The sequence below is a fragment of the Panicum virgatum genome, chromosome 8K, assembly GCF_016808335.1.
Source record: "Panicum virgatum strain AP13 chromosome 8K, P.virgatum_v5, whole genome shotgun sequence".
Taxonomy (NCBI): Eukaryota; Viridiplantae; Streptophyta; class Magnoliopsida; order Poales; family Poaceae; genus Panicum; species Panicum virgatum.
In genome coordinates this window covers 45,832,933-45,853,749 of record NC_053143.1, presented here as the reverse complement: position 1 = coordinate 45,853,749, position 20,817 = coordinate 45,832,933, and the positions used below count along the sequence as shown (strand labels likewise).

At 51.0% G+C, this 20,817-nt stretch overlaps 3 protein-coding genes and 1 pseudogene across 4 annotated transcripts; all 4 read left to right on the top strand.

Annotated features, from left to right (window-relative positions):
- Nucleotides 1-1,245: 1,245 nt before the first annotated feature.
- On the top strand, nt 1,246-3,226 carry LOC120644866 (putative disease resistance protein RGA4). 2 transcript variants are annotated; one of them, XM_039921598.1, is made up of 2 exons: nt 1,246-1,832; nt 2,177-3,226. In XM_039921598.1, exons 1-2 carry the CDS (start codon nt 1,467-1,469, stop codon nt 2,189-2,191), a joined length of 381 nt encoding a protein of 126 aa, XP_039777532.1. In that variant the 5' UTR covers nt 1,246-1,466; the 3' UTR covers nt 2,192-3,226. The 2 variants fall into 2 exon arrangements, with proteins under 2 accessions (XP_039777532.1, XP_039777531.1); XM_039921597.1 differs by having other exon boundaries at nt 1,248-1,832; nt 2,058-3,226.
- Nucleotides 3,227-6,068: 2,842 nt separating this feature from the next.
- Nucleotides 6,069-9,878, top strand: LOC120644865 (annotated as a pseudogene).
- An 8,195-nt stretch (nt 9,879-18,073) lies between these two features.
- LOC120645816 lies at nt 18,074-18,631 on the top strand. The gene has a single exon (XM_039922554.1). The coding sequence runs from the start codon at nt 18,074-18,076 to the stop codon at nt 18,629-18,631; it is 558 nt and encodes a 185-aa protein (XP_039778488.1).
- Nucleotides 18,632-18,718: 87 nt separating this feature from the next.
- LOC120645815 (uncharacterized protein K02A2.6-like) lies at nt 18,719-20,236 on the top strand. Its single transcript, XM_039922553.1, has 2 exons — nt 18,719-19,447; nt 20,087-20,236. Exons 1-2 carry the CDS (start codon nt 18,719-18,721, stop codon nt 20,234-20,236), a joined length of 879 nt encoding a protein of 292 aa, XP_039778487.1.
- The last annotated feature ends 581 nt before the right edge of the window (nt 20,237-20,817 follow it).

The window sequence follows — 20,817 nt, the reverse complement described above, 5'->3', positions numbered from 1 at the left end:
TGGTTGTTTCACGAGTAAAACTACTCTACAGTTGCTAACAAAATATGGAAATCATGCAGTTCCCTCACCGAACAGACACCGTACCTTGTGCTGGCCGGATGCCTGTTGGAATGATTAAAAGCAGGCAGGACGGATAGAAGGGTGCATTCGCATCATTGGAATGGCGTTTGCGAGGTCCGGGGTTCCGGCTGCTCAATGGCATGGTTTATGGTTGACCACAGTTTTCAGTGGCAAAGTTGCTGTTGTGTTTTTTGTAGCAAATTTACAAGAACGTTTCAGATAGATAGAAAAATTGCAATTGGCCCATAAAAGAAACATATCCAAAGTTGTCCTATCTATATTTCTAAAATACCCACTTAGCTTCTTGATACTACTAATATAAAAAACAACTCAAAGAATACATATGCAGGACTTGGGTCACCATGTGGATCACGTTGTAGCTCATGCTAATATTTCAACAAAACATAGGGTAAACCCCCGTGAAGGTGAAATATAAAGGGAAAACTTATGAATATAAATGGAAAAGGAATAAAAAAAAGAAATACGTAAGTAAAGTCCATCATAATCAGATGAAGATTACAAAATATTTATGAGTATTATAGCCCCAAAAAATCAATAAGCGTATTATGTTAAAATATTGATAAATAGGAGAGTAAAAATAAACAATTTTGATTATCACCTCACAAATTTATCTACGAATTTCTAATACTCGCTTTTTGTTGTGAAACACCGATGCCCTGCCCTATGAACACCTCCAATAGTTTTGGTCCATCTGATCTCGAGACTGACAAAGTCAATGCAGACGTCTCGCTGTCGACAAACATGTGACCTACCACTAAAAGAATATTAGCTGAAAACACAAGCACCCATTTCTGGAAGGACAGGTTCCACCACAAGGAGCCTAACCATTTGAACTAATTACTAGTTTGTGTAGGAGTACGGGTTGATAAATGGAAAAGCATAAAACATAATTGGCTACTAAAGTCTATTGCAACCGAATAAATATTACAAAACATCTATGTGAGTATTTTGGCCTAAAATAAGAGTGTTGTGTGGAAATATCGACAAATGAGAGAGAACAAAGATTACCCGTTTTGATCAGCCGTGGGTAATGAATTTATTCATAAATTTCGAAGACTTATTTCTCTTAGATTACTAGCTGTTGATAGACTAATTCCAGTTTAGTGGTCATCCGTATCATTTGGAAGGGAGCAGAGGAAGCAAAAAGATCAGGGCGCTGCCTGTGGCAGGAAGCTTCCTGCCAAAGTGAAGTGAGCGGTCACTTCACTTTCGACCTACCATGTGAATCTGTACTGTTACGAATCCATGAAGGCATTGTCCGATTGATCATTTCCTTTGCCAGGAAGTCTCTTCTCGCCCATTCGGCCACTCTTCTCACATCCTTGCGCTCCTTCCCCTTGAATCAAAGTCGTTTCTGCAAGCAGATCGCCAGAGCAGAGCCACCGATGTCGGGGCTGGTGCTTGCATCTCTCTCCATCGGTACAGCATGGGAGAAGCTCTCCTCCTTCCTCCAGGTCTTTGCGGCGCCCTCCATGGCGCCCTTGTCGTCGTCATTCTTGGCCATGGACCTGGAGGTGCTAAGGAAGCTGGAGAGAACCATGCGCCGAATCCTGGCAACTCTGCGTGACGCCGAGGAGCACTGGAACATCCAGGAGGAGTCCACCAAGCTGCGGCTAAGGGAGCTCAAGGAGGTGGCGCATGAAATCGAGTACGTTGTCAAGGAATTTGGGTATGAGACTGACCGGCGTAAGATGGGGGCTCTCAAGAAATGTACCTGTATTCACCATGGCACCAAGCGCAAGCGCGAGGAGGTAAAACACCTTACAAATTATAGTTTGCTCATGTGTAATTTCTGTTCACAAGAACTTGGTTGTGTCAAATTCTGTTTGGTATATATCTTGCTATTATATTTTCACGTTCAAAAGTAGAACAAAATTGTACCATACTTATGGTTTTTGCACTAGTATGTTTAGAGTAGTAGAACTGTACAGTACATAAATAATTAATGACTAAGCTCTTTCTTCTTTCTTAAAAAGGAAAACGTAAGCCATTCAGAGGATACTGGTGTGGTAGAAGTTCCATCTGAGTTCAATTCTCGAGTAATGAAAATAAAAGAGAGATTAAAGGAGATCATGCATTTTTCCAACCATTTCAGTTTGTCAGAGGATGACGGAGAGAGATGGTTCACTCCTGACATCATTAGTTTGCGGCAAACAAGCTCCTTTGTATTTGATGAGAATAGGATTTTTGGGCGAGATAAAGATAAAGACCTAATTGTTGAGAAACTGCTGTCCGGAGAACAGAGATATGGTGGAACTCATGTTCCTGTCATGGCGATTGTTGGTATGGAAGGATTAGGGAAGACAACGCTTGCACAACTTGTGTTTAACGACCTCAGAATGCGCCAGTCATTTGACAATCACGTTTGGGTATATGTGTCTGAGCGTTTTGATATCAATACAATAACAAGGAACATCATCAATTCATTAACCAACAGAACATGCCACTTCACAGAGCTTGCTGATCTTCAGGAGAAATTGGCAGACGAAGTTAAGGATAAGGTAGTTTTACTTGTTTTGGATGATGTATGGAATGAGCGAGCAGACTGCTGGGAGTTGCTGTGTACACCTATGTTAAGCGCAAGGATTTGTCAGATCATATTAACCACTAGGAGCGAAGAAGTTGCCAGGCTAGTCCAGACAATGCCTTCTCATCGTCCAAGTTGCTTAAGTTTTGACGAGGGCTGGTCAATGTTCAAGCAAGTAGCATTTCCAGGTAAAAAAGAGTTTGACAATCCGACAAATCTGATAAAAATTGGTAAGAGCATTGTTCAAAAGTGCAAGGGGTTGCCACTAACAATTATGAAATTAGGAAGCATGTTATGCTACGAAACTGATGAAAATATATGGGACGATGTCTTAGAAAATGGGTTTTGTAGCTTGAAAGAATCACATCACGAGAATTCGCCAGCATTAGATTTTAGTTGAAAACTCATGACCATATAATAAGGTGATCCTGTTTTCTTTCCCTATTTCTATCAGCAGATGTTACTTCGCTGTGCAAGATTTTGGTGAGTAGGTTGTGACAAGTATTTGCGTTGCTTCACTTTGTAAGATTGCACATCACTCTCAGGGAAATGATAACAAGTGTAAAAGTTTAGAGAATTCCTTATTTGTCTCTGAAAATAATCATGGTTCCCTCCGGCCTCCGCGCGCCCGAAAGATGACAACCTTCTTGTTTGGCTCTCGGTTTACTATTCATTCCTCATTTGATCATTTCCATCAGTTAACTCACCTAAACAGTGACACCATGCCGGGTTTAAGGTAGACCTCCAATCTGTCAGTGTGTTTATTGCTGCTTACTGTAAGGATCGGGTGCTCTAGTCTAAGAGGGGGAGGGAGTGAATTAGGCACTAATAAAAACTTAGACCTATGGCTCCAACTAGTTTGCACAAAACTTAAACTAAAACAAACTATCTAGATGTGCAACTAGGTTGTTCTAGTGTGAAACCCCTATCCCAAAAGAGTTATGCACCATATAGCTTTTCCTAACAAGAAACTACTCTATGAAAGTAAAGGCACAAAGGTTGCAAGTAAAAAATGCGGAAGTTTAAAGAACAGGATAGGAGATAGCAAACTCTTGACGCGGGTGTTTATCTCGTGGTTCGGTTAGTTTCAAAGGCACACCTACATCCACGTTGTTGTAGCACTCACTAAGAGTGTTGCTACTCGGCCACCAAGTCTCTTCCGTGAATACAATCACGGTCACCTTGGCCCCGGGTTCCACTAAGGAGTTTCTCCACAAAGGATGGGGTCTCCACGTCCCCCTCACAAAGATGTCGTCGCCGCTCCACACCAAGTCGGAGGGTCGATGACGTTGCCGGCGAGCTTCATGCTCCAAGGTGCCGGCGCACCAAGCTCTTATTTTGGTTCATTAGAGAACCACAGCACAAAGGCTCAAGGCCTTGCAATCACACTCACTAAGAGCTAACCTTTACACAACACTCTCAAAGTCTGCTAAGGGCTAAGGATATGATCTTGATGCTTTTGTATGGCTTGGAGATGTTCTTGGGTGTGTGTGGGATGTCCAGCAACTCCAGCAAGCTTCAAATGGCCGGGGTGAGGCGTATATATAGGCCACCAAGTCTTGTAGCCGTTGCACCAACGGTCAGCTGAAAATCTGCATATCACCGGAAGAACCGATGCCTCTGGCTGAGGTAGCGTCAGTTCTTCCGGTCACTCATAACCCGAAGTAGCCGTTGAACTCCTGACAGCTGACGCAGTGATCACCGGTTGAACCGATGCTTTGTACCGATGCATCACCGGTTCATCCGGTGCTTAAGAATCTTCTCCTGGGCACTGACGTCATTGCACCGACGCAATACTCCGATGCACCGTCGGTTGAATCGGGGCTGAAGAATCTTCTCCTGGGCTCTTGACATCGTCTCTGGAACATAGGACGCCCAATGCACCGATGCCCTTTCTTGGACCGTCGGTTCAACCGGTGCCTATAGGCTAACTTGGCTTCGATTCCCTTCTGCACCAAACATCATAGCGTCGGTTCTTCCGACTATCATCGGATGCACCGATGCCCTTGGCGTCGGTTCTTCCAGTGCTACTGACTGAAGAGCTTTTAGGGCGCTGCCCTGAGACCCGCGAGGGGCGGAACCCCCGTAGGGGCGGCCCTTCGGGCCTTGCTACGCCTATCTTCTCTTCCTCTTTGTCATCACTTGAACCTAAAAGCCTAAGAATGGTCATCTTAACAATTATATTAGTCCAAGTGTTGTGTTGTCATTCGATCACCAAAATCACTCGAAATGGCATAAATGGTGCCATGTTCCTTACACTTACTCCATTTCAAAATATACCGCTCTATTTTTATTAACTCCCTCCATTTCGTAGGTATGGTTTATTGTAATAAAGATTTCATTTTGACGAGCTTTATCATTTCAAATTAGCCTATTTCTGTCCCTTGACTATTCCAATACTTTCCGCATCTTCAGACCAAGAAATCTTCCGTCCTCAATCTTCTAAAACTGTTAAAGAAACATCCATTGGTGGATTTAGAGATGATTTTACACATGCGACAACACCACTAATTTGGCTTTTCTTAAGAGCATCTCCAGCGGTTCTCCTTTTCTAAAGAGAACTATCGTATTGGCGTTTTCCCCCTCCAACAGTCCCATTTTCCATAAATTTATTGGAAGAGCCCCAATATGGTGCTCAAGTCCCCCAACATACAGGGAGTTGCAACTCCCCCAACATCCCAACCATGGTGGGGCATGGGCCAACTACCAATGTCAGCCACCACCAGCTCGTGGTGACGCATCTCCGGCTGACCAGACCGCGACGGTGCACGATGTCACTCCGGTTGTTTCATGGAGGCGCACGACAACATGAGGCAGCGGCACGTGGCGGGCAGGCGAGGTGCGGTGGCACAAGACAGTGTGTGATGAGCAAGGCAATGCATGACATCGCAAGATAGCGTGTGACGGGTGAGGCAAGGCGGGGCAGAGGTGCGAGGCGGGCGAGGTGAGGCGAAGTTGAGGCGTAGGACGGGTGAGGCGTGATGGCGCTAGACGGCTGATGCAGCCTGCCGGTGCCCTCCGGTGGGAGAGAGAGGTGGAGATCCGGTTGGAGAGAAGAGAGGTGGACGAGATAGAAAAGGGAGAAGAGATAAATGATATTTGGTCCTACACAGCAATACTATATCGGGATGACTTATTGAGGTACTATAAAAAAATATTTTCTTTTACATCTCTTTTAATAATATCGGAACAGTTTCAATAACTCTTTATTAAAGTTAGGTTATTGGAGAACTGATCGACAAACGATTATTGGAGAACTGATCGACAAACGATTATTGGAGAACTGATCGACAAACGAACTGCTTTTTAGAACGGATGAACTAGTGTCGTGTACCATCTGGAGCCACCACGGGCATCCTCTCGACTTCTCCACGCTCCATCAAACCGTGGTCCCACCCATAGGCCGCCGGAGGCAAAAGTATCCTGCCTGGGCCCACACGCATAGACACGTCCCATTCCAAATCCACCACCACCACCTCCTCTATTGCTGCTCCAGTGCTCCGTCCGTCCGCTTCGCCACCGCCGCCGCCATGATGCCGCAGCCGCATCCGGCCTTGGCCTCGCCGCCTCCAGCGCGCCGCAGCACTGGGGCGGCATCCCGCCGCCCATGGCCCCGCAGCACCTGCGCAGCACCTGTACGCGCCGCCGCCGCCCCACCAGGCCGCGTACGGTCAGGCGCCGCCCCCGCCGCAGCCCGCGTACGGCCAGGCCGCGTACTACGGGGCCCCGCCCGCGGCCGCGCCGGTGCCGGCTGCGGCGTCTCCCGCGGGGCCGAACGAGGTCAGGACGCTCTGGATCGGGGACCTGCAGTACTGGATGGATGAGAACTACATCTACGGGTGCTTCGCCGCCACGGGGGAGGTACGCGTTTCTCCGTTTCCTTCCGCGGAATCGGCATGCAGGTCGCTTCGATCCGTTCCATGCGGGGCCCGTTGACGCGTGTCCCCAGACTTTGATGCCAATTGATTGCGTCCGTTCAATACAGTTTACATGATGAGTAGTGTTCCATGCAGCACAGCTTATATGAGTAGGTGTGAATTCATATTTTTTTAGAGATTGATGCTATTGGTGATGATAACTGTGAACTGGAACAATTAGGATTTGAGTATGAGGTTGTAGGCATTAATTTTTTGGATGTAGAATGTTCTGTCGATGCATATCCACGTTGGTATGGTAGTCGAGATGGATGTCCTGGCAGATTGTTTTTTTCTGGAGTAGAAGAGCATTGTTTCCATATTTTCCCTGAGATTTTGCTTCAGGTGCGTTGATTCTTGTCTTTGTGGTTAGCTAAAGCAAAATTGTACTAGTTGCAGTGACCCCGATGTTTGCAATGCTGAGCTGCATTTATATTTTTACCGTGTTAGTTGGTCCAGTCTTAGAATGTTTGTGATGTCACCACGCGCTGTTATGGTTGCACATTTCACACTAATTTTTTTTTTGTTTTATGGATAATATTATACTGATCCTTGTTATGAGTTTTTAGGTACAATCTGTGAAGCTAATTTGTGACAAGCAGACTGGACAACTTCAGGGCTATGGTTTCATTGAATTCATTAGCTGTGCTGCTGCTGAAAAGAGTTGTTCAGACATACAATGGGACAATGATGCTGAATGTTGAGTTGCCATTCCGATTGAACTGGGCCTCTGCTGGTGAAAAACGTGATGACTCTCCTGACTATATGATACTTGTTGGTGACTTGGCTGCTGATGTTACAGACTACGTATTGCAAGAGACATTCAGGGTACATTACCCTTCTGTAAAAGGTGCAAAAGTTGTAACGGACAAACTGACAATGCGCTCAAAGGGATATGGCTTTGTGAAATTTGGTGATCCTAATGAGCAAGCTCGTGCAATGACCGAAATGAATGGGACGCTCTGTTCTTCCAGACCTATGCGTATTGGGCCAGCTGCAAATAAGAAAGCTACTGGAGTTCAAGAAAAAGGTAAGAAATAACTGAAAGCAAGTTGAATTTATCTTCTTTTAGCTGCATTTTAATGCATTATCATAATTGCTTTTGATTTCTAGCTTATATCATGTGTCGATCCTGTTATGTAATTGTTGTGTTCGCTGTTCAGTTGCTACTTCGATTAGTTTTATGGGGTTTTCTTCTCTACTTGTTCCAAATGTATTGAAGCTTGGTTGTCGTCCTTGAAGAATTCAATAGGTCCAAAACATTTCATTTGTTAATTCGGGTGACGTATGATGGTTCTGAAGTACTCATAAAAACTCATATTGTCTGGAAGCAGGATACCAACAGGCTCTTCATATAGGAGCCTTGGAACTGACTTGAGCTGGAATGTGTGTCTTGTGTAATGCATGGCCTCTGTTAGGTCACTGTTAATCATTTGTCCTAAATTTGATTGCGGTTATTTTGGCACCTACTTTTTTTGAAGTCTTGTTTCCCTTCCTGCTACAGTTCAGTTATTTGCTTCTGTATCCTTATGAAATATATTAGCTGAGGTGAAGAACCTTCACCTCCCATTTCCCTTCTGCCTTAATCCATTTATCTACTTCTGTTCTCTTGTTAAAGCTACCACTTAATCGGTTAATCCCACCATAGGTTTCAGGTGGAATGCATGCATAGTGTTCTTAGCTTCGTAACCAGAAATTAGAGGCTGCACTTGTTTTCATGGGGGGTCAAATTTTCCTTTCTACAACCTTTTTCATTTTCTACATTTTCCATTTATAATCTTCTTTTTGAAGTATGTCTTCTTGAAATGTTTTCAGATCAAGCTTCGTATTGACGCTGTTGGTAAAATGCCATTTGATATTGCCTTGGCATCTTTTAATGTTAGAACTATTTTGCTTTTGTTATTTCACAATTACAATGGGATATATTCCAAAATGCTGGTTCCTTTACAGTAATAAGCTATAAGCATCAATGACATGTGCTGTTATGAGTGTACCATTTTGTATACTGTCTCTTTCTATGGACCTTCCTTCTGTGTACGAGGGCTTGTATTTCAGTTGTCAATATCATAGACCCTTTATATGATGGATAAAGTGTTTTGAGACATTTTAGGAAATTTTGGACCACCCTTCTGTATAACTTGATGAAGGCTCTTTTTTGCTAGCTACTGAAAGACTCGAAGAAAGTATACAGACCTTCCTTGCCTTGTTTATTCCCTTTAGTTGCTACTGTGTTAGCTCATTGCTAGCTATGTTTTTGCCTTTGTAAACCTGAGTTTTTGGTTTCCTTACTGGTGGGCATATCTTTGTGAAAAGAAGAGTCTATTACCTGCTTATGTTGATTTCGAGCTTGTGGATATGGATTTCCCAAGTTGACTTAAAATGGAAATAGCTGGCTGCTGGCTTCCTGCAGTTTGCCCTTCTAGTGTCAATTAGCAATCTCTGAGCTGTTAAACTTTCTTTGATATCTGACATTCAGCTCCAGAATTTAGTTTGTTGAAGCTGTAACCATCCATGTAAGCCTATAATGATGAGTTTGTGGTGTTAGAAGGCATATATGAATGGAATCATTAATAAATAAAAATTTACGGATCAACTGCTAATATAGGCATATTGCATTATATAATCACACAATGAAATCGCACAGAATAACCGATATATGCTTTCCTACCTTTGTTTAGACCATCCTTGAGTCATTCACATTCTGCTTCATCACCTTGTGTTGATTCCTTGTGCTTGTTATTGTGGTTAATATTCCTGTGAGCTAGTTATTGTGAATCAGATTGTCCAAGATATGCTCTTCTTCCACAGTTATGGCATAGAATATTTCCATATGCATTATTGCATTCCTTAACTGAGTAGTATTATACAACTAATGAAGTTCATAATGTGCATGGTATTAATATTATGCATATACATATTTTTTTATCTATGTTCAGTAAGTCTTACGTTATGCCTTTTTATTTTGTGTTTTATTTACAGTACCAAGTGCTCAGGGAGTTCAGTCTGACGATGATCCTAATAATACCACCGCGCGTTCTTTTTTCTACTTTCTTGTGAAGCAAATTATTTTTATTTTGGTATTGATAAGCTGTCTTGCTATTGAGCACAGGTTTTTGTTGGTGGCCTTGACCCGAATGTCATTGAAGATACGTTGAAGCAAGTTTTCAGCCCTTATGGGGAAGTGGTTCATGTTAAGATCCCTGTTGGCAAAAGATGTGGCTTTGTTCAATATGCTAACAGGTTCACTCATTTTGATCCCTACTTGCCCCTGGTTTGTGGATGTGTGTTTGTTGTGTCCATGCATGCAACTTTATTCTATTACTGTGCATTCAGATCTTCTGCAGAGGAGTTGTTGGGACTTCTGCAAGGTACCTTGATTGGGGGGGGGGGGGGGGGGGGGGGGATGGGCGGGAATGTGAGGCTTTCATGGGGTCGCAGTCCTTCAAACAAACAAGTTCAGGTTATTATCTCTTGCATGTTAAATCGTGTTTCCACTTCTAGTCAACGGAAGCTACTACTGGCTATTATGGTTACGGGCAAGGCTACGAGGCCTATGGATACCCTCAATCTCAGGACCTACGTTGCACCGATTCCGACACGTGTATCGGACACCATATGTGTCCGACACGGGATTCGCTGTTTTGCTAAAATTGATGGCACGGCGACACGGCAATATTATTTTATTAAGGATATATAATCACCACGCAACAAATTGTTCAGATAGCAAACACAAGCTATAGAAAAGAAAACGGGAAAAGAGAAATTGAGAACGGAATGGATCGGCCCAGCCAGACATAGGGCAGCCCAATTCTCTACCTCCTTTCTATTGAAGCCCACCAGGTAGTCATATACTCCTGCAAAACAACTGCTTGACCCTAGTGGCCTAGCCCATCAGACGATTCCTCAACTGCTCGTCTTCTCCATTGTGGCCGCCTCTCTAGCTCACCGCTGTCCGCACCACCAGCCTTCCTGCCTTGCCCCGAGCTCGGCCTCCGCTGGAACTCCGCCCTCGTGCCGAACTCGGCCGCCGCCGGAGCTCCGCTTCCACACCGAGCACTGCCATTGTCTCGAGCTCGCCCGCCCCCGGAGCTCCGCCTCCGCGCCGACCTCTGTCCGCTCCGCCCTCGCGCCGAACTCGGCCCCCGCTCGAGCTCCGCCTCCGCTCGAGCACCACCTCCACGCCGGGCGCCGCCCTTGCCTCGAGCTCGGCCGCCGCCGGAGAGCCGCTTTTGTGCCGAGCTCCGCCCGCTCCACCCCACTCCGGCTCCGCCCAAGCTCGGGCTCAATCCGTTGCGACCGCGCCTTGTTCCTCCACTGCCCAATCAATCTGAGGAGGCGCGGCTGCGGTGGCGGCGCATCGATCTTGGGCCTGGACGTCTCTTCTTGGACCGGGCCGTGTCGACGACGCGTCGACAAAGTGTCGAAGAGGTATCGGTGATTAAATTGATTTATTTTTAATGCCTAATTTGGCGATACTGCTTCGACATGTGTTAGCGACGTGTTAGTGTCGGACATGGTATCCGACACCGACACGCGACCAAAGGAACGTGTCGGTGCATCAGAGCTCAGGACCCTAATATGTATGGTTATGGAGCTTATGCTGGCTATCAAAATTACCAACAGCAACCAGTACCACAGCAGCCACAGCAGTAACAGGCAAGTTTTTTTTGTTATACTTTGGTATGCCATGTTGTTATACTCTGGTCACTACTCTGTTATACCAATTCTTTTAAGTAATGCAACTTTTCATGCAGCTCATCAAACTTGATTTGATGGAGCTCTATTGTTTGGACATGATTAATTTCTATTGGCTGCCATGCAAGTACGATATATCTGGTAGATGGAAGGACATACTAGAATATGTTCAGTACCCTGTATTTTTATTGTTTAGGTATTCTTTTTCTCTTTGTTAATATAGAGAATACGAATAATCTATGTTTGGAAATCATTGGAGAAACGTTGCACAAATACTGAGTTGAATACACTGTTTAGATTATTCATTCTAGGCCCTTATCTTAGTTTGTATTGTTTGTTGAAATGCACAAAGACAGGAAAACCTCAGCTTGTTCGATAGTGCCCTGAGCTTTTTCTCTCTGCAGTCCATAGAAAAGATATTGCCCCAGACATACTGAATTTTGTATTTGTGTTCTTAATCTTTTAGTTTTTTTCCTGAGAACAAAATAAACTACAGCATTGACCTTTGCTTGTCGCTACCCTTGGCTTCTCTTGTTTTTTCTGTGTATAGTTTGCATGTAAAAATTCTGATAATTGTTGTCGTCCTTTGCAGGGAGGTACGGTGACTCGTATAATTTGGGCATGGCGACTGATGCGAGCATACGTACGAGCTTGTAAGATATAGAGCTTTTGGTGCATGCCTGAGTTGTGGTTCTGCAGACATGATATGTATTACTCCAGATTTTGATGCCTCCTGTCATTGTGCGTTGCGGTTCTATACCATATGGTGGTTACCTATAGCTGAAGCAGTCTATTTGCGTGCCTCCCTACATTTTACTGCCTGTTAATCTACATTTTCTTGCTTAAGTAGTTGATGAGGATAAAAGTAATGGGTACCCTTAAACCACCCGTCACAGACTTATCCCCAAAGGCTTAGCCTTGGCCGCGCGACAGCAGGTGCCGGCCCAAAGGCAAGGCTCGGAGACGACCCAGCAAGCATAGAGCGGCCCACGCAAAGACTCCGCCTCGCCCGACCCCCCGCGGAAGGGGTCCGCCTCGCCTGACCCCCCGCGGAAGGGGACCGCCTCGCCTGACCCTTGCTTTGTGGGAATCCGAATGGCCATGAGGCGACGGATGAGTCCTGACAAGGGTGGGGCGCCACCGGTCAAAAGGGGTCTAAGCATATGGCACCAGGGAACGGGGGTATGGCCGCACCACGCCCCCGTACGGACCGGAGTGGGCGATGGGTCAACCCGCTCCTTCTGGAGGGAGACGTGGCCCAACCACTCCTCCGGATGTCATCAACAGGAGACATGGTGATGAGCGCCATGCAGGGATGTGACGGCTCGCCCATGCCCCGCAGTCGACGACGTCAGCTGCAGCACGAATCCCGCGCCCCCATCCCACCACGACTGGCACAGTACCAGGGATGGGGGGGGGGCATCCCACTGTCAACATCAAGAAGGGTCAGTGGGACCAACCGTACTGGATAGACGATAGGTAGATAACAGGAAGGGGTCGGGAGGCGCCTGACCCCGACGCCTCTCCTCTCTTCTTCTCCCGATGGAAGCCCTCCTCTCTTGAACTATAAAAGGGAGGAGACGCGCCCCGGGCCGATAGAACAGACACGCACGAACACACTCACTCGCCATCCAGAGACTTGGGACCCCGGTCCCTCTCTCGCCCATTTGTAACCCCTACTGCAAACTTGAGTGCAAGAGCACGAGAGCTCGAACTGGATGTAGGGACGTTCTGCCCGAACCTGTATAAATCTTGTCTCATCCTTGCAACACCATCCGACCCTGTGACGCGCGAACAAGTTTACTAGCCAGTGATTTCGGAACACCGACAGTTGGCGCGCCAGATAGGGGCCTTTCGCGCGTCACACGTTTCCGTCAGGCTTCAGATGGCCAACCACGCTGGAGCCTGGGCTCCAGGCGCGCTCGTGTGCTTCGGCAGCTTGGACTTCATCATCACCCTCAGTGGGGGCCTGGAGCGGATCCAGGCTCCCACATGTTCCGGCGGCGTCAACAGCGTCACTGACACGCTACGGGGCCTGTGTTTCCACCGTTAGGAGCAGGACGTTCCTATGGCCCCGTCACATTGCAGCTTCGACAGCGCGCGCCTGGAGCGCCAGCTCCAGGCGGTCTTGGGTCCCCACTCGACCCAGGATGATCTCCGCTGCACCGTCTACTCGCTGGCCAATGTGGCTGTGCAGCCGGCTGGAGGCGGGCCCATATCCCTGGGCATCATGGCGGGCCATGCCGTGACGACGTTCCCGCTGGGCCTGGGAAACACAGCTCGGCGCTCGTGCCACCATATGGTGCAGCGCGTCATCACGCGCCCCGGCGATGTCGAGCTCATCGGGATGCTGGGATTCGTCTCCGAATAAGACGACGACCTCCTCGCGATGGACTCCTCATTCGGATCTGATTCGGACTCCAGTAGCAGGAGTCACCATTCCTCGCGGGAGTGCTTCATGGCGGAAACCCCCGAGGGTTTCGTCGAAGATGTCGGGGATTCGCCCCGCCACCCCCGCGACCGCACTCCACCGCCTGCTCCCATGCCCACACGGGGAGGCGGGCGCCTGGAGCCGCTGCACCCTGCCCCTATGCCGACATAGGGAAGCGGACAACCGGCGCAACCGCCACCCGCGCTCGCACCGGCGGGGGGTGACGAGCGGGAGGTACAACAGCAGCGGGCTCGACTCCTCAATCGTCAGAAAGAGCTCGAGGAGGCGCTCTCCAGCTGGAACAAGAACGTGCGGCGCTCGAGCGTGAGCCCGGCCGCCGCGCCGATGGAGGACTCGCCCGCGCGCGTGCGGGCGAGGTCAACCGCAGGATTGTCGAGGACCGGCAGGGCTCCTCAGCCTTCGCCCGGGCGAGCCAAAACGTCGCCGCGGTGGCGGCTCTGCTGGAGGCTCTCCCTGCGGCGGCGACGCCGGAGGAACAATGAGCCCGCGAGAAGGTGCACAGGCACCTGCATCTTGCGGCGGATCAGCAGGCCGAGAGCTCTGTATCTCGATGCCGCAACGCCCCGACGCAGCGGCCCGCACCCGCCGCGTCGGGGGCGATGGAGGTCCCCATCCAGCAGGCTCCGCGGAATGACGACCGACAACTTGGCCGCCGCGAGCAGGATAGGGCACGCGGGTCGCCTCCACAACAAGGCAACCCGCGAGGACGGGGAGCACGGAGCCGTCCTGGTCAAGCGGCGGATCAGGCAGGATCGCGACGCCCGTCACACCATCAACGCCTGCCGCCGCGAGTATGACTACAATGACGAAGCGGGATCGGTAGCGCGAAGCTATCGCCCCTATCGTGGCGGCCGTTACGACAGCGGCAAAGACCGGAGCATGAGCCCCGAGCCTCGGGGCCCCAGGGTGTTCACCGTCGACATCCGCAGCTCGCGTGTACCCACGCGGTATCGGCCCCCCACAAACATCACCAAGTACGGGGGGGGGGGGGACCGACCCTAGACTCTGGCTCGACGACTACCGCTTGGCCTGCCGTACCGGGGGCGCGGAGAGTGACGGGTTCATTATCCGCAACCTCCTGCTGTACCTGGCCGACTCGGCCCGCACCTGGCTCGAGCACCTTCTGCCCAACAGGATCGCGTGCTGGGCGGACCTGAGGGAGATCTTCGTGGGAAACTTTCAGGGCACGTACGAGCGCCCAAGGAACCCATGGGACCTCAAAAACTGCCAGCAGAAGCCAGGAGAATCCCTCCGGGAATACATCAGGCACTTCTCCAAGGAGTGTAATGATGTTCCCAATGTCGCCGATGCCGACATCATCGGGGCGTTCCTATCGGGAACTACATGCAAGTCCTTGGTGCACAAACTGGGCCGCAAGGGTCCCAGGACCACCAAGGAACTCCTTGACATCGCCACCAACCACGCCTCCGACGAGGAGGCGGTGGGGGCAATCTTCGACCGGGCCCAAGGCGAGAAGGCGAAGCGGGACGACGCGGCCAATGAAGGCCCATCCGACTGCTCCGGCAAAAAGAACAAGAAGAACAAGAAAAAGGGTGGGGGAAACTTGGTGGCCGCGGCCGACCGCAAGGCCGGCAAGGCGCCCGCGGGTGATACCCCCGACTACTTTGAGAAACTGCTTGAGAAGCCCTGCACCAACCACTCGTATCGCGTGGGTCACCTTCTGAAGGACTGCGGCCTGATGAAGAAATGGCTCTCGGGCAACCTGAAGAAGGGCGAGCAGAAGAAGAAGCCCAAGGCAGAAGCCGAGGGCGAGGGGGAGAAGGAGGAGACCTTCCCCGACCATGATGTCCTCATGATCTTTGGAGGACCGGTTGCATGCGAGTCAAGGCGCAAGCAGAAGGTCACGCACCGAGAGGTATTCGCGGCCGAGCCCGCGACGCCTGCATTCCTCCGATGGTCGGAGTCGCCGATCACCTTTGATCGGGCTGACCACCCGAGCAGTGTCCCCCAGCCAGGAAGGTGCCCCCTGGTGGTGGACTCCATCGTCGGCAACAAGCGCCTGACTAAGGTGCTCATGGACGGGGGTAGCGGCCTCAACATCCTCTACGTTGACACCCTCGATGCGATGGGGATCGATCGATCACGCCTCCGACCCTCGGGGGCTCCGTTCCATGGCGTCGTGCTAGGGAAGTAGGCGATACCGCTCGGGCAGATCGACCTGCCCGTGACGTTTGGGGATCCCTCCAACTTCCAGAAGGAGACCCTCACGTTCGAGGTGGTGGGCTTCAAGGGAGCCTACCACGCCATCTTGGGGGGGGGGGGGCATGCTACGCGAAGTTTATGGCAGTCTCCAACTACACCTACCTCAAGATGAAGATGCCGGGCCCTCGAGGTGTCATCACCATCGGGTCAAGTTTCTAGCACGCGTATCAGTGCGAGGAAGATAGCTGCAAGCTTGTCTCGACGGACTTGGCATCTGAGGAGCTCGCCCTGATCAGAACGGAGACTCCCCAGAAGCCTCCCGACTCCAACCGCAACGTCGGTGCCTTTGAGCCCGCTGAAGGCATCAAAGAGATCCCCCTCGACCCCCAGGGGTCAGGCGAGAAGAAGCTGAGGGTCGGCGCGACGCTGACTCCCAAATAGGAAGGTGCGCTCGTCGACTTCCTCTGCACGAATAAAGATATTTTTTCCTGGAAGCCCTCAGATATGTCGGGCATACCAAGGGAGGTTGCCGAGCACTCGCTCCACGTCAAACCGGGTTCCCGCCTGGTGAAGCAATGACTGCGCTGCTTCGACGAAGAAAAGTGGCGGGCCATCGGCGAGGAAATTGCAAGGCTTTTGGACGCGGGTTTCATCAAGGAGGTGTACCATCCTGAATGGCTAGCTAATCCCATTCTTGTGCGAAAAAAGAGTGGGAAATGGAGAATGTGTGTTGACTACACGAATCTCAACAAAGAGTGTCCAAAGGATCTGTTTCCTTTGCCGCGCATAGATCAAGTAGTTGACTCGACCTCGGGGTGCGATACCCTCTGCTTCCTAGACGCCTACTCGGGATACCACCAGATCGCAATGAAGGAGTCCGATCAACTCGCGACTTCTTTCATCACCCTTTTTGGCTCGTATTGCTACGTTACGATGCCATTCGGCTTAAAAAAATGCTGGCATGACTTACCAACGATGCATGATCAAATGCTTCGGCGACCTCATCGGGCGAACTGCTGAGGCGTACGTTGATGACATCGTGGTCAAAACCAAACAAGCCGACGAGCTCGTGGCCGACCTCGAGCTAACGTTCACCCGACTCCGCGTGAATGGGGTCAGGCTTAACCCTAAAAATGCATTTTTAGGGTTCCACGTGCCATGCTCCTCGGCTTCATTGTCTCCCAACAAGGGATCGAGGCCAACCCCGATAAGATTAGTGCCATCACAAACATGGGGCCGATCCAAAATCTAAAGGGAGTGCAACAGATCACTGGGTGCCTCGCCGCGCTCAGCCATTTCATATCCCGATTGGGGGAGCAGGGTCTTCCCCTTTACCGGCTCCTGAGGAAAAGCTATCGCTTCACCTAGACCGCTGAGGCCCAGCAAGCGCTCAAAAACCTTAAGTCGTCACTGACTAAGGCACTGATCTTAGTACCCCAGCGGATGGGGAGCCGCTCCTTCTCTACATAGCTGCCACGACACAGGTGGTCAGCGCCGCTCTGGTCGTAGAAAGGGAGGAGGCTGGACACACTCTGAAAGTGCAGCGACCCGGTGTACTTTGTGAGCGAGATCTTGGGCGACACCAAGACCCGATACCCCCAAATCCAAAAGCTCCTCTATGTAGTGCTGATTGCCAAGCGCAAACTGAGGCACTACTTCGTGTCGCATCTGATCACGGTGGTCACATCTTTCCTGCTAGGCGAGGTGGTGCGTAACCCTGACACCACGGGAAGGATCGCTAAGTGGTCACTCTAGCTCATGGGGCAGGGCAGCGAATACGCCCCGCAAACCGCCATCAAGTCCCAGACACTGGCCGACTTCGTGGTGGAGTGGACGGAGACCCAGCTGCCTCCCGCCCCCGTGGACCAAGATTACTAGACGATGTTCTTCGACGGCTCACTGATGAAGGAAGGGGCCGGGGTTGGCCTCGTGTTCCTCTCTCCACTCGGCGTCTGTATGAAGTACGTAACTCGCATTCATTTCCCAGCATTTAACAATGTTGCGGAATATGAGGCCCTCCTCAACGGCTTGCGCATCGCCACCGAGTTGGGCATCCGGCGCTTGGAGGTGAAAGGCGACTCCCACCTTGTCGTGGACCAAGTGATGAAAGAATCAGGCTGTCTGAGTCCCAAGATGGCAGCGTACTGCCAGGCAGTGCGACTGCTAGAGGAAAAGTTCGATTGCCTGGAACTCGTCCACATTCTGTGACGCTTCAACAAAGCCACCGACCAGCTAGCAAAGATGGGATCGCAACGCCAGCCTGTTCCCGGCGGGATCTTTGCCAACGACTTATACAAGCCCTCCATCCGTTTCGAGGAGGAGGAGCGGCCACAGGTCGGACCATCTAATGAGGGCGCGGGGGCACGCCCCGCGACTCCCGACCCCAACCCAACATCGGAAACGACGGGGACCCAGTGCCCGAACCCGCATAGCCCCGACCCTCCTGAAAAGGGCTCGGGGGCTCGGGGGTCGGTGTCGCTCCTTTCCGATGCCGAAGTCATGGAGCTGGATGAGGAGCAGGTCCCAGCTCCCGACCCCGCAGGAGACTGGAGGGAGCCCTACATCAACTATCTCCTCCAGGACATGCTCCCCGCCGACAGGACGGAGGCCCGCCGGCTCGCCCGGCGCGGCAAATCATACGTCCTGGTCGACGGGGATCTTTACAAGCGGAGCCACACGAGGATTCTGCAGTGCTGCATCCCCATTGAGCGGGGGAGACAACTGCTAATCGACATCCACAGCGAAGTCTGCGGACACCACGCCGCTCCAAGGACCCTGGTTGGGAACGTGTTCCGCTAGGGTTTTTACTGGACGACGGCGGTCGCCGATGCCGATCAGATTGTGCGCACCTACGAAGGGTGCCGGTTCTATGTTCGGCAGACCCACATGCTGGCTCAAGCGCTCCAAACCATCCCCATCACGTGGCCCTTTGCGGTCTGGGGATTGGACATGGTTGGACCCCTGAGCAAGGCGCCCAGGGGCTTTACCCACCTGCTTGTCGCCGTGGATATCACGAAATGGATTGAAGCAAGGCCTATTACGACGGCCAAGTCGGCGCAGGCTGCAGCTTTCTTCCAAGACATCGTCCACCGCTTTGGGGTGCCAAATTCCATCATCACGGACAATGGCACGAATTTTACGGGGAAAGAATTCCTCGAATTTTGTGACGATCACCATATCCGCATTGACTGGGCAGCGGTGGCCCACCCGAGCATGAACGGACAGGTCGAGAACGTGAACAACATGGTCCTACAGGGACTCAAGCCTAGAATCTTCAACCGGCTCAAAAAATTCGCAGGGCGGTGGGTCGCGGAGCTCCCAGCCGTCCTGTGGAGCTTAAAAACAACTCCGAGCCAAGCCACCGGGTTTACGCCATTCTTTATGGTGTACGGTTCTGAGGCCATTCTGCCTACCGATCTGGAATACGGCTCCCCGAGGGTGAAGGCCTACAACGAGCAGGGATCGGATGCCACCCTCGAGGATGCCATGGATCAGCTCGATGAGGCGCGCGATGTCGCGCTCCTACGATCGGCCAAGTACCAGCAGACGTTGCGTCGGTACCATCACCACCGCGTCAGGGGGGCGTGCATTCAACGTTGGCGACTTGGTGCTGCGGTGAGTGCAGAGCAGGATGGATCGCCACAAGCTCTCCCCACCGTGGGAGGGTCCCTACATCGTAGCGGAGGTGCTCCGACCTGGCACATACAAGCTACAGACTGCCGATGGCCAAGTCTTCACCAACGCGTGGAACATTGAACAGCTACGTCATTTTTATCCCTAGTAAAACCAGTTGTACAAATTCGCTGTGATAATATAACAAAACTTTTCCGTCAAACTTTCTCATTTCATTTTTTACCTGAGTGACCCCAACCCCCGCTATTGCTCGGGTCGGGACTCACTTGGAGGCTGCTGGAAGCTGTACCCTTCGGGGGTCGGGCGAGCCGGGTGAGCCGAGTTTCCCGACTCTGGCACATCCTTGGTACCATGGGTCGGATCGCGAGAACGCCAACACCCCGACGGTCGCGGCACTCGTTCACCCACGGTCTTGAGATCTTGCCTCATCTACAACTCGCTTTTTCCACCCAGACAGTCATAAAACGAACGCCTTTTTGCGCAAAAAGCAAACTTACTTTTTAAACTAGTCCAATGTTACTTACAAAACCTGAAAACTACGAATAAAAGTTCATATGACCCGACCCTGAACAGACTCTTCTAATGACCTTCATTGCCATCTTCCTGCATTTTGTCTGTCAGGGCCCGGGCAAAAGGAGCGACCTCTCCCTCGATCGCGTCCAGCTCCGCGTCGGTGTAATCCGCCGGGTACCCCTGACTCAGCTCGTCAAGGGCAATGTTGGCGTAGTGGATGCGCGTGACGGCGAAGGCGCACTGCACTCCGATGAATAGCCGCGCTCGTGGAAAGGGACGAACGAGACGATGTACCCCGGTGGCGGTGTCGGTTCCGACTTGCCGCGGGGAAGGATCCACTCTTGCGCCGCCGTGAGTGGGCGTAGGAGCCCCTTGGCCACCAGGCCATTTAGGCGCGCAGTGGTCATATCGGAACGCAGCCAGAACGACATGGCGGACCCTTTATGGAGGAGAGGCTCGGGGGGCTCGGGGGCTCGACGGCGGCGAGAACTGCGATGGCGGAGAGGGTGAGGGGGCTTCGTTTTTTTCTCTCTTGCTTCGCTCTCACTCTTCTGCTCGTGCTCGAGTGCGAATGCAGGGTACTCCGCCGTCGCCGCCGCAGCTCAATTTAAGGAGGAGAGAGGCGAACCGCCTCCTCGATTCCCACAACCACATCATGACGACACCGCCCACGACACGCCGCGTCCCGTCGAATCCCACGAATCCCACAACCCCAACCGTCGCGGCTCTCGGGGGAACATGCAACGTGGCGAAATGACTAATTTACCCCCAGGTAAGATGGGAAATGGGCTGAAAAATGGCCCAAACGGCCACGGAGGCCCACAGACGACCAAGGGTTC

Bases quoted from the DNA above. Each gene is read 5' to 3' on its own strand.
- LOC120645815 (XM_039922553.1), top strand. From the start codon at position 18,719: ATGCTGGCTCAAGCGCTCCAAACCATCCCCATCACGTGGCCCTTTGCG. The intron at 19,448-20,086 runs GTGAGTGCAGAG...TTTGTCTGTCAG, and splicing joins GTTGGCGACTTGGTGCTGCG to GGCCCGGGCAAAAGGAGCGA.
- LOC120645816 (XM_039922554.1), top strand. From the start codon at position 18,074: ATGGGATCGCAACGCCAGCCTGTTCCCGGCGGGATCTTTGCCAACGAC.
- LOC120644866 (XM_039921597.1), top strand. From the start codon at position 1,467: ATGTCGGGGCTGGTGCTTGCATCTCTCTCCATCGGTACAGCATGGGAG. The intron at 1,833-2,057 runs GTAAAACACCTT...TTTCTTAAAAAG, and splicing joins CCAAGCGCAAGCGCGAGGAG to GAAAACGTAAGCCATTCAGA.